The 13,553-nt window shown below is 46.4% G+C and overlaps 1 protein-coding gene across 1 annotated transcript in view; it reads left to right on the top strand.

Annotated features, from left to right (window-relative positions):
- Nucleotides 1-13,553, top strand: part of LOC306757213 (cadherin-4-like) — a gene marked incomplete at both ends in the record, with an annotated part of 260,899 nt that overhangs the window by 139,008 nt on the left and 108,338 nt on the right. The window contains one exon of the mRNA XM_079242178.1: nt 8,451-8,474. Within this exon, the coding sequence (XP_079098304.1) occupies nt 8,451-8,474 (24 nt within the window). The remainder of the gene's footprint in view (nt 1-8,450; nt 8,475-13,553) is intronic.

Here is a 13,553-nt window from a genome sequence, read left to right as displayed (position 1 = left end):
GTAGCATCTTCTGATGGAAACTTCCAGCAGGATGATGCACCATGTCACAAAGCTCACATCATCTCCACCATGACGATGAGTTCACTGTCCTCCAACGGCTCCACAGTCACCAGATCTACATCCAGCAGAGTAGCTTCAGGATGAGGTGGAACGGGAGATTCTCATGGTGATGAGGTGGAACGGGAGATTCTCATGGTGATGAGGTGGAACGGGAGGTTCTCATGGTGATGAGGTGGAACGGGAGATTTTCATCATGATGAGGTGGAACGGGAGATTCTCATGGTGATGAGGTGGAACGGGAGATTCTCATGGTGATGAGGTGGAACGGGAGATTCTCATCATGATGAGGTGGAACGGGAGATTGTCATGGTGATGAGGTGGAACGGGAGGTTCTCATGGTGATGAGGTGGAACGGGAGATTCTCATGGTGATGAGGTGGAACGGGAGATTCTCATGGTGATGAGGTGGAACGGGAGATTCTCATCATGATGAGGTGGAACGGGAGATTCTCATGGTGATGAGGTGGAACGGGAGATTGTCATGGTGATGAGGTGGAACGGGAGATTCTCATGGTGATGAGGTGGAACGGGAGATTCTCATCATGATGAGGTGGAACGGGAGATTCTCATCATGATGAGGTGGAACGGGAGGTTCTCATGGTGATGAGGTGGAACGGGAGATTCTCATGGTGATGAGGTGGAACGGGAGATTCTCATGGTGATGAGGTGGAACGGGAGATTCTCATCATGATGAGGTGGAACGGGAGATTCTCATGGTGATGAGGTGGAACGGGAGATTCTCATGGTGATGAGGTGGAACGGGAGATTCTCATCATGATGAGGTGGAACGGGAGATTCTCATGGTGATGAGGTGGAACGGGAGATTCTCATGATGATGAGGTGGAACGGGAGATTCTCATCATGATGAGGTGGAACGGGAGATTCTCATCATGATGAGGTGGAACGGGAGATTCTCATGGTGATGAGGTGGAACGGGAGATTCTCATGATGATGAGTTGGAACGGGAGATTCTCATGGTGATGAGGTGGAACGGGAGATTCTCATCATGATGAGGTGGAACAGGAGATTCTCATCATGATGAGGTGGAACGGGAGATTCTCATCATGATGAGGTGGAACGGGAGATTCTCATCATGATGAGGTGGAACGGGAGATTCTCATCATGATGAGGTGGAACGGGAGATTCTCATCATGATGAGGTGGAACGGGAGATTCTCATGGTGATGAGGTGGAACGGGAGATTCTCATGATGATGAGTTGGAACGGGAGATTCTCATGGTGATGAGGTGGAACGGGAGATTCTCATCATGATGAGGTGGAACGGGAGATTCTCATCATGATGAGGTGGAACGGGAGATTCTCATGGTGATGAGGTGGAACGGGAGATTCTCATGGTGATGAGGTGGAACGGGAGATTCTCATGGTGATGAGGTGGAACGGGAGATTCTCATGGTGATGAGGTGGAACGGGAGATTCTCATGGTGATGAGGTGGAACGGGAGATTCTCATGGTGATGAGGTGGAACGGGAGATTCTCATGGTGATGAGGTGGAACGGGAGATTGTCATGGTGATGAGGTGGAACGGGAGATTCTCATGGTGATGAGGTGGAACGGGAGATTCTCATGGTGATGAGGTGGAACGGGAGATTGTCATGGTGATGAGGTGGAACGGGAGATTCTCATGGTGATGAGGTGGAACGGGAGATTCTCATGGTGATGAGGTGGAACGGGAGATTCTCATGGTGATGAGGTGGAACAGGAGATTCTCATCATGATGAGGTGGAACGGGAGATTCTCATCATGATGAGGTGGAACAGGAGATTCTCATCATGATGAGGTGGAACGGGAGATTCTCATCATGATGAGGTGGAACGGGAGATTCTCATCATGATGAGGTGGAACAGGAGATTCTCATGGTGATGAGGTGGAACGGGAGATTCTCATGGTGATGAGGTGGAACGGGAGATTCTCACCATGATGAGGTGGAACGGGAGATTCTCATCATGATGAGGTGGAACGGGAGATTCTCATCATGATGAGGTGGAACGGGAGATTCTCATCGTGATGAGGTGGAACGGGAGATTCTCATCGTGATGAGGTGGAACGGGAGATTCTCATCATGATGAGCTGGAACGGGAGATTCTCATCGTGATGAGGTGGAACGGGAGATTCTCATGGTGATGAGGTGGAACGGGAGATTCTCATGGTGATGAGGTGGAACGGGAGGTTCTCATGGTGATGAGGTGGAACGGGAGATTCTCATGGTGATGAGGTGGAACGGGAGATTCTCATGGTGATGAGGTGGAACGGGAGATTCTCATGGTGATGAGGTGGAACGGGAGATTCTCATGGTGATGAGGTGGAACGGGAGATTCTCATGGTGATGAGGTGGAACGGGAGATTCTCATGGTGATGAGGTGGAACGGGAAATTCTCATGGTGATGAGGTGGAACGGGAGATTCTCATCATGATGAGGTGGAACGGGAGATTCTCATGGTGATGAGGTGGAACAGGAGATTCTCATCATGATGAGGTGGAACAGGAGATTCTCATGGTGATGAGGTGGAACGGGAGATTCTCATGGTGATGAGGTGGAACGGGAGATTCTCATCATGATGAGGTGGAACAGGAGATTCTCATGGTGATGAGGTGGAACGGGAAATTCTCATGGTGATGAGGTGGAACAGGAGATTCTCATCATGATGAGGTGGAACAGGAGATTCTCATGGTGATGAGGTGGAACGGGAAATTCTCATGGTGATGAGGTGGAACAGGAGATTCTCATGGTGATGAGGTGGAACAGGAGATTCTCATGGTGATGAGGTGGAACGGGAGATTCTCATCATGATGAGGTGGAACGGGAGATTCTCATGGTGATGAGGTGGAACAGGAGATTCTCATCATGATGAGGTGGAACAGGAGATTCTCATGGTGATGAGGTGGAACGGGAAATTCTCATGGTGATGAGGTGGAACGGGAGATTCTCATGGTGATGAGGTGGAACGGGAGACTCTCACCATGATGAGGTGGAACGGGAGATTCTCATGGTGATGAGGTGGAACAGGAGATTCTCATCATGATGAGGTGGAACAGGAGATTCTCATGGTGATGAGGTGGAACGGGAAATTCTCATGGTGATGAGGTGGAACAGGAGATTCTCATGGTGATGAGGTGGAACAGGAGATTCTCATGGTGATGAGGTGGAACGGGAGATTCTCATCATGATGAGGTGGAACGGGAGATTCTCATGGTGATGAGGTGGAACAGGAGATTCTCATCATGATGAGGTGGAACAGGAGATTCTCATGGTGATGAGGTGGAACGGGAAATTCTCATGGTGATGAGGTGGAACGGGAGATTCTCATGGTGATGAGGTGGAACGGGAGATTCTCATGGTGATGAGGTGGAACAGGAGATTCTCATGGTGATGAGGTGGAACGGGAGATTCTCATCATGATGAGGTGGAACGGGAGATTCTCATGGTGATGAGGTGGAACAGGAGATTCTCATCATGATGAGGTGGAACGGGAGATTCTCATCATGATGAGGTGGAACGGGAGATTCTCATGGTGATGAGGTGGAACGGGAGATTCTCATGGTGATGAGGTGGAACGGGAGATTCTCACCATGATGAGGTGGAACAGGAGATTCTCATCATGATGAGGTGGAACGGGAAATTCTCATGGTGATGAGGTGGAACAGGAGATTCTCATGGTGATGAGGTGGAACGGGAGATTCTCATCATGATGAGGTGGAACGGGAGATTCTCATGGTGATGAGGTGGAACAGGAGATTCTCATCATGATGAGGTGGAACAGGAGATTCTCATGGTGATGAGGTGGAACGGGAAATTCTCATGGTGATGAGGTGGAACGGGAGATTCTCATGGTGATGAGGTGGAACGGGAGATTCTCACCATGATGAGGTGGAACAGGAGATTCTCATCATGATGAGGTGGAACGGGAGATTCTCATCATGATGAGGTGGAACAGGAGATTCTCATCATGATGAGGTGGAACAGGAGATTCTCATCATGATGAGGTGGAACGGGAGATTCTCATCATGATGAGGTGGAACAGGAGATTCTCATCATGATGAGGTGGAACAGGAGATTCTCATGGTGATGAGGTGGAACGGGAGATTCTCATGGTGATGAGGTGGAACGGGAGATTCTCACCATGATGAGGTGGAACGGGAGATTCTCATCATGATGAGGTGGAACGGGAGATTCTCATCATGATGAGGTGGAACGGGAGATTCTCATCATGATGAGGTGGAACGGGAGATTCTCATCATGATGAGGTGGAACGGGAGATTCTCATGGTGATGAGGTGGAACGGGAGATTCTCACCATGATGAGGTGGAACAGGAGATTCTCATCATGATGAGGTGGAACGGGAGATTCTCATCATGATGAGGTGGAACGGGAGATTCTCATCATGATGAGGTGGAACAGGAGATTCTCATCATGATGAGGTGGAACGGGAGATTCTCATCATGATGAGGTGGAACAGGAGATTCTCATCATGATGAGCTGGAACAGGAGATTCTCATCATGATGAGGTGGAACGGGAGATTCTCATCATGATGAGGTGGAACGGGAGATTCTCATGGTGATGAGGTGGAACGGGAGATTCTCATGGTGATGAGGTGGAACAGGAGATTCTCATGGTGATGAGGTGGAACGGGAGATTCTCATCATGATGAGGTGGAACGGGAGATTCTCATGGTGATGAGGTGGAACGGGAGATTCTCATCATGATGAGGTGGAACGGGAGATTCTCATGGTGATGAGGTGGAACGGGAGATTCTCATGGTGATGAGGTGGAACGGGAGATTCTCATGGTGATGAGGTGGAACGGGAGATTCTCATGGTGATGAGGTGGAACGGGAGATTCTCATGGTGATGAGGTGGAACAGGAGATTCTCATGGTGATGAGGTGGAACGGGAGATTCTCATCATGATGAGGTGGAACGGGAGATTCTCATGGTGATGAGGTGGAACGGGAGATTCTCATCATGATGAGGTGGAACGGGAGATTCTCATGGTGATGAGGTGGAACGGGAGATTCTCATGGTGATGAGGTGGAACGGGAGATTCTCATCATAATGAGGTGGAACAGGAGATTCTCATGGTGATGAGGTGGAACGGGAGATTCTCATCATGATGAGGTGGAACGGGAGATTCTCATGGTGATGAGGTGGAACGGGAGATTCTCATCATGATGAGGTGGAACGGGAGATTCTCATGGTGATGAGGTGGAACGGGAGATTCTCATGGTGATGAGGTGGAACGGGAGATTCTCATCATGATGAGGTGGAACGGGAGATTCTCATGGTGATGAGGTGGAACGGGAGATTCTCATGGTGATGAGGTGGAACGGGAGATTCTCATGGTGATGAGGTGGAACAGGAGAGTCTCATGGTGATGAGGTGGAACGGGAGATTCTCATGGTGATGAGGTGGAACGGGAGATTCTCATGGTGATGAGGTGGAACGGGAGATTCTCATGGTGATGAGGTGGAACGGGAGATTCTCATGGTGATGAGGTGGAACGGGAGATTCTCATGGTGATGAGGTGGAACGGGAGATTCTCATGGTGATGAGGTGGAACAGGAGATTCTCATCATGATGAGGTGGAACGGGAGATTCTCATGGTGATGAGGTGGAACGGGAGATTCTCATGGTGATGAGGTGGAACGGGAGATTCTCATGGTGATGAGGTGGAACGGGAGATTCTCATGGTGATGAGGTGGAACGGGAGATTCTCTGCAGTAACTGTGTGATGCTTCATGTCAACATGGAACAATATCTCTGTGGGAAAACGGGAGTCCAGGCCGATACCAGAAGGGTGTTCCTGATAAAGTGGCCAGTGAGTGTAAACCTGATGATTTGTCTAAGAGCTACAACACATTGTGGTTTCACAATAAAGAGGAAAAGATGTTATTTTTTCTCAGCTTCTTTCTCCATCCGTGTTGTTCGTGGCCGACAGGCAGCAGGAGCTTCTGGATATTTTACCATCTCATCATTTACAAGCATCACTGTGACGGCTCTGTGATTTATTGAAGCAGACTTATGTCCCGATTAGACCCTTCCTGGATCAGATTCAGCTGTTTAAAATGAATACATCCCTTCCAGTCTGCGGCAGTCAGTTTTGCACAGTGAAAGCTTTGCTGAATGTTTTACCTGTTGCAGTTTGTGGGCAGAGGATGAGAATGTGTGGCGGAACTGGATGCCAACATGTGTTACTACTATACTGCTTGTGCATTCTGGGGGGGGGGGGGGCAACCGAGGAGGGAAGGAAAGAAAAGCAGCACTGCTCTGCACCATATGCCAGATATAAGCCTGCCTGCCAATTTGTGGGGAATACTGGCAAGTGCTTGCAAGGCTGAATTCTTGACAGAGGGAGATGAATAATTGAACATGTGCGAAGCAAAGTTCTGTTGGGATGGAGTGGAGCGCCTTTAAACGTGCTGAAAGGGAATAGAGACAGTCCGTCTGCTTGCAAAGCTCTCATTTGGATGGCCCTGCGCTTGATTCTGTTTTTTTAGGGATTTATTTTTCTGTAAACATGTCAAACTTGCAGAGATTTCAAGATGTATTTAAAAATATTTGTAAGGAAAATGACCTCTCATACATGCATGTCACTGACAGAGGGGGGGCCCCACCCCTGACAGAGGGGGCCCCCACCCTACTGAAGGCTGAAAAGGTCAAAGAAAATAAAAGGAACGTAGGCAGTTTGTTTTAACTTGATGCAGAGAGGCATTTATTCAGCCAATTATGCATTTTATATTCAATACATCAATAATGGAACAGACTATTCTGCATGAGAAATCTGTCAGTGGAACAAACATGCAGCGTGTTGCACTTCTGAGAGCGATACCTCTGTTCTGTATGTAGCCACGTCCTCCACCCACTGCTTCCGCATTCCTCATTATTACACGATCTCAAGCAAACGGGCCACTTTTTACAGAGACCAGCATCAGGCACAGCTGCATCCAACAGCTGGTTTAGCTGAAGTGGGATGAACTCATCATAGCATGCTTCACGAGGTGATTACATGTTGGATACGAGGCATTTTCCCAAACGTCCCATATTTTCCATTTGGTGTCGTCTTTAAGGAGAGCGTGCCATCCATCACCCTCCATCAGCCGTGTGCTCTGAAGGTGGAGAGAGGTTTCACTGAATGCCAAGTCAAAGGAAACGGTGACAAAGATGCCGATACTGCAGAATTTATTCAGCGAATTGCAACGAAGGTTTGCAACAATGCCGGGTCACATATCTGCTGTCCTGCTGCAGAAAATGCTCTGAGTTTACGTCTGAAAAGGTCAGAAACACAAAGATTTGCAGCAACTTTAGATTGACGCGTTTTGGCTTGAGGTTCCATTCAGGCCATAAAAAGGTTTCTGCATGAAACTAGACAGCAACTACTGCAGAAAGCATGGACTGAGCGCATGCGCACGCCCCCAGATCATGCAGTGCAGCAGGATGTCAGGCACAATGTGAGGAACATGGAGGAAACATCTTGCATTAGAGAGGAAAGGCAGCACTTTAAAACGCTTCCACCTGAAGCATCAGATTCTCCTGCGGCCGCTTTTCTTCCATATTTAGGCTGAAGGTGCAAATTCACACCGTGTCATCGCCCAAACTCTGCGACATGTCCACCATTATGGTGTAAAACTGTGCTCCGGGGGTTTGAGCCACATCTGGACATCACAACACTCACTGCAACCCGTGTCACACCTGGCTGCTGAGGTTTAGGCCTCCTCACAAGCCACAACCAAGGATCGGTCCAGGTCACGATGTTTGGTATAACACTGGCCAGTACCATAACTGGGCCAATATTAGGCCAAAATGTGTCTGCTAACTGGGACAGCAATTCCAAATCAAAGCTACAAATGTCAGCGTGCTGAAGGCGAATTTGGATTTCATCCATCTGAGTGAAAATAAAAGTGTGATGTGACCAGAAGCAGTTGGACTCTCATCATTAGGAGCCATGCCAGAAGCTGTCCCTGATGCGAATGGATAATATGTTCAGATAGAAGTTTACGTTTTAATGCACTTGGCGGCTTTGCAGAAACATAAATGTTGCATCAGGCTGCAGCCTCTGCTTCTGGTCCCGTCTTAAAACGTCTGCCGGGCAGGACAACGAAGAGCTTTCCTGGCTGCTTCTGTCGGGGTTCGTACACACTGCAGGTTCGTGCAACCTGCTTAAAAACCTGCTGCCTTGGTTAGAGACGGAGACAACATCGTTTTCTCCAACGCTCCTCATCTTGTGTACATGTCACCATCCAGCGACTTCCCTCTTGTTTAACTGTGACTGATTATTGCAGCGCCACTTCCACCGAAATCTATTGTGTTCTAACCATGATTGTTTCTCTCCCCCCCCCCCCCTCCCCTCATGCCTGCCTCTCTCTCTCTGCGGCGACAGACACCACCCTGTCCAGCGGACGTGGTAAGTACAGCCGCCGCACACTCCCTTGAGTTCCAGCCATCTGGACTCTGCCAGCAGCAGCATAGCGGCTGTTTGCGTTGATGTGGAAGGAAGCGTTCTCAGATGCTGGTCTCTGTGGGGGGGGGCAGTCACAAACATCATTTGCATCAACAGGAAGCTGTTTTCATCTCCATCACTTTGCACGTCACAGCAAATGTTGAAAATGAGGAGAAAAACATAAGCAAGGCAATTACACCAGAAGCATCCAGAGACCCATGTGGCCAATCAGGATCCAAGTTTAACACGTTTTCTCTGTACGCGCTTCGCCTCGACCTACTTAGTCAATTTACCCCCTTTTGACTCCTGCAGCAGTCAGTCAGGATCCATTGTCTATTGTCTGTCTTATCTCTGTCTGCTGTGGCGTGTAGTCTCAGTAAAGGCTGGATGGACTCCCCCTCTGTGGTGGTCTCTCATTTGTTTTGAATCTGACTTCTGTTTGCTGTGCCGTTATTAACGCCTTCACTTGAATCTGTTTTTCATGCAGCTCAAAGAGCCTATCTGCAGTTCCTACCTTCATTTCTATCTAAACAGCTTCCTCAAAGAAGAGAAAAAAAAAAGACGTAAGAGTAAATAAATAAGCAAATATTTGCTGCAGGGGACAAGTTTTTACATAGTCGGTATCTTCTTATGAGATAATCGTGTGGGCTCCATGTACGTTCAGGGACGTAGATAAACATGTTTGAATGGAAGCCGCTGCTGCTTTTGCATGTTGATAAGTTTTGGCTTCACGTGCATGTTAGCAGTTACCAGGAAATCCTGGTTTTCATGTCATTTCGGTCTCGCTTGCACCACATTTCTTTGCAAAAAGCCAAAGTCTTTCCTTGATGTGTCTGAAAACAAAAAGAATTTACACAACAGTGGAACGACAACCGTCAGAAGGAAAAGGAAAAACAGGAGCAGAAGCTACCAGGTGTTCACCCCAGGCCTCTAGGTGGCAGTAGAACTTTGACACACCCAGGTGTGTGTTTCTTCATACCTGTTTCTGCTCGGAAATATCCGAGCAGAAACAGGTTTTCCTTCGACATTAAAAGGCAGCCAAACAAACGTGGTGTTGTGGTTTCTCCTGGTTCGGCCCGGTGTGTGTGTCCATTTCTGCTGCCTGACGTACGTAAATGTGGATGTCTGTTTCAAACGTTGCCAAACGTCTCCGTCCTCATACTTCCATGTGTCTTTTATGCTGCCGTGCTTGTTTAGTCAGTTCATCCACTAGTGGGCAGAGTTCAGGGTTCTGATCCTGCTTGGCAGCAGTAATTAGGTTGTTTACAACCCTCCAAAAACACCAGAAGAAGAAAGAAGTTTTTTGCTATTCTCAGCTTCCTCAGGTGGTTTTTATTTGGCGGTATCCAGAGGAGGCAGTTCCTGGTCCAGAAAGTAGAAGTCCTGCCATGTTTCTGGATCTACCTGAACATTTAGAACAGGTGTTTTCACTAACAGGCTCGTTTACCTGGTAAATAAACTCTGCTCTGTAAGTTCAGCTCGTTTAGTCAGAACAGGACTTTTACTTTCTTGGACCAGGAATTGCCACCTCTGGTGTCGTCTACGTCGTCTTCTTCCTCTTCTTCTTCTTCTGTGGTTTGTTTCTGTCTCTGTTTGCCTGTCAGCTATCCAACTCAGCACTGCCCCCTGTGGTTTCCTGCAGTATTGCTGTTTTCTGTCATGTGATGGATAGCTAAGCTCCTTGGAAACGGATTAATTACGCAGCGCAGACAACGTACGATACCGTCCATCTGTCTGCTTAGTTGTCTTCTCCATCCTCCACAGAAGGACCTTCAGAGGACATGAAGGACGTCACCATTGCCCAAAGTTTGCCATTCTGTCCAGTCCTCTGGGATTTATCAGGTTAAACCTGTTACCATACAAGAGGCCAGAACAACAAAGCGATTGCGTTTTGCAAACAGTGATTATTTGTGATCCTGACATGTCTTGTGATTAAGCAGAGTGTCATGATGAGTAAGAGAAGCTGAATTCAGGAACTTATGGCACATTGATAGCGTGACCGCCATCTACTCATGGACTGGCTCACCGGAACCAGGAGTATTTCTACACCAGGCATGTGTGACGTGTGCAAGTGCGTGTTCTTTACGTTCCACACACGTCCTCATCACCTGTCACATCTCCAGGCAGCTACCTGAGTGTTGTGTGTGTGTGTGTGTGTGTGTGTGTGTGTGTGTCTGGTGAGCTGCAGCCAAGCCAACAACGTTGTGCCGTTTCTCTGCTGATCCAGCTGGACTTAAAGAAAAAGCACAAAAGGCAAACGATTTTATTCCTGCGGAGTGTTTAACGTGATTCTGACCTCACTTGTCCCTTTCTTAGCTGACTTGACACTCTTACAGTAAAACATGGCGTCTCTTTTTCTTCTTCTACTGTCCTTTTCTGCTCTGCTGAGTCGTTGCGTTATAGTCCTCAGTGAAAAGCAGAACAGTAATGAAAGGATTAAAAAGCAGATGAATGATAGCAGGAGGTGTTAGGGCAAGGTCTTTGTGACCTTGTTTCCATTATGAAGTGCCGTCTGCAGTCAGCCATTCACCAGAACACACACCACTCACACCACTCAAGTTTGGTTTTCATGTGTGTGTTTTATGGAGGAAGAACATTAAGACATATACATAATAATAAAATATGGCTGCAGTCAAAAATCCCACATGCTTGGGCTTGTTTGTGCCTACCTGTAGTTAACAAGCTGCCTTCAGGAAGGATGGGGCTGGTTGGGAGTCGTCTGAGAGGGCTCCTCCACGTCAAGTGCCTGCTGGCGAATCCTTTCCCAGCTTAATTGGCTGTACCTGAGGCAGGAGGGCAAGGTGTAATTGCGATAAGGAAAAACGCTGTGCTTGGCTGGTTTTAGTGCCCTTATCTATAATCTCTGGATTGATTATAGTTTTTCTGCCAACCGTGCAAATTGTTCAACCCTATCAGATACGCTGGGAACCACCTTAACTCTGTGGTGGCCGACATATAGTCGACTTGTGTTTGGGTAAATTACTGACCATCGATTTTCAGTCCTGCTGCTCGAGTTTATCTTCTCCTTTATCTTTTAAAGGATTCATGTGAGATACTATAGTGCATATATAGATATATCTATCTATCTATCTATCTATCTATATATATATATATATATATATATATATATATATATATATATATATATATATATATATATATATATATATAAGAATTAAATTGCTTTTGTTTCTTTTTTGAATCCAGTTAAACTTTCCAGTTTTGAAGCTCTAAATGTGACATTTGTGTGAAATCACAGAAATAACAATGATAGGCTACTAGCATAAACCTGTTACATTCATAAACATGTTTCAATGGGTTTCTCTTTAGGAATCTACTATTTTTCAAATAATGTTATTAAGAACCTACACAGAGAGTAAAATGTTAATAATTATAATGATAGATCTGCTTCACAAGAATTTTGCAGAAACAGATGAGGAAAGCTAATGGCTAACAGCTAACTGTTCAGGAGCATCTGCCAACATTGTCTCACGTTTATTCTGTCTTGTTTCTTCGCATGTCTTTGCTTTGTCCACCAGTCTTATCTTGGCTTTCTGCTTTGCTTCTTCCATCTTTTATCATAAAAAGTCAAAAACATTTATTTTGGTAAAAGTGTAAATTTCAGAGGTAAACAAGAGGATAAGAAAAACTATCTAAAATGTTGAAATGCTGTTAGCTGGTTGTTGGCGAATGTGTGACATCAGGAACGTGTGTAATGGATGTTTGTACACTTTAAAAGGAGAAGAAGCTGTGCTTTAACGTGCTTCGCTACAGCGTTGGTCCAAACATGAACAGATAGATGATCTTTCCTGTGTCTTGACCAGAATGTTTAGCTATATTCAAACAGCCCAGGTACTGATCATATTCTCTTATTTTCCTACAATAACGACTCTTTCAGATCCAGCACTTGAAAATGCCTTCTATACAGTCACTTTCTCCCCTCTGCTCTTTTCTCTTTCACTGGTTGAGTAGCTGTTGGGGCTGAAAGAGCAGCTAATGGGTTGTGAAATGTCTGCAAAGCTACAGCAACAACAGAATCTAATTTCTAAAAGCCCTTCAGAGCACACAAACAGTGCAGAGCGCTGACAGCGCGAAGAGAAGGGGGAGGGCATCCCTGGGCTTCGCCAGTGTAAGCGGTTGTCTTTATAAGCTGTGGTGACGCTTCTCTAACCGAACCTGGACAGAGCTCTGCAGGGTTTGGACGTTGTTTACTGATGGAAAGCTCAGCAGCGCCGGCGGTGTGAAATAATGTGAAATATTGCAGAAGCGGATTTAAGCAAAAATCTGCAAAAAGTTTGTCATAGTTGCTCTGGTTTCATGACGTGTTTATTGTAAAGATCACGTGCTTTGCAAAGCATCTTTGCCAGTAGCTGCATTTCCATTATATTTTATTGCAAAATAAAAATATTTGTAAGTTTCAACAAACAATAATGGCGATTTGCAGATGTTTCCACTGAATAGTGTTTAGCACATAAGCCTCAGTCCTCGTAGAATCTCATCAGTCGGAGGAGATTCTGCGAGAGTTGCGGGTTATGCAAGGTCGCTGAGTCGCGTTATTTTGGCATTTTCTACTTGCTGTGGAGAGTTTGCTGCGGCCTTCTGGAGCTTTTCTCCCTCGTTTTCTTTTCTAAAACTGAAATCTGCTGTTTGTTCCATACTGTTCCATCTTTACCAGAAATGTAACGGATATTTTTCTCTTTCAAAATGTCTGAAAATCCACCTCATGAGAGTGTGGAAACTTTTAGTGATATTTCAGTCTTTGTTTTAAATGGAGGTGTTTCCATTTGGCTTTTTTAATGCAATATTTAGTTTTTGTGAAATTCTAGGTGTAACGGAAACGTACCCAGAGGTCCTCCAGAACCACGACCCTGCATGTTTAGAGGTGATCCCTCTTTAACACAGCTGAATTAAATAAGAGTCCCGTTAGTGCGCGTGTAAAGACCTCAGTGAGGAGCTTTATTAATGGGAACCAGGCGTGTTGTAGTTGGAACACGTTGAAGACCTTGTCCACACGTCATGTTTTGTAAAACCGAATATCTTCCC

This window comes from Telmatherina bonti (assembly GCF_933228915.1).
Source record: "Telmatherina bonti genome assembly, chromosome: 6".
In the NCBI taxonomy this organism is placed as follows: Eukaryota; Metazoa; Chordata; class Actinopteri; order Atheriniformes; family Telmatherinidae; genus Telmatherina; species Telmatherina bonti.
Note: the sequence above shows the minus strand (reverse complement) of the source record. Positions and strands in the feature narration are given on the sequence as shown.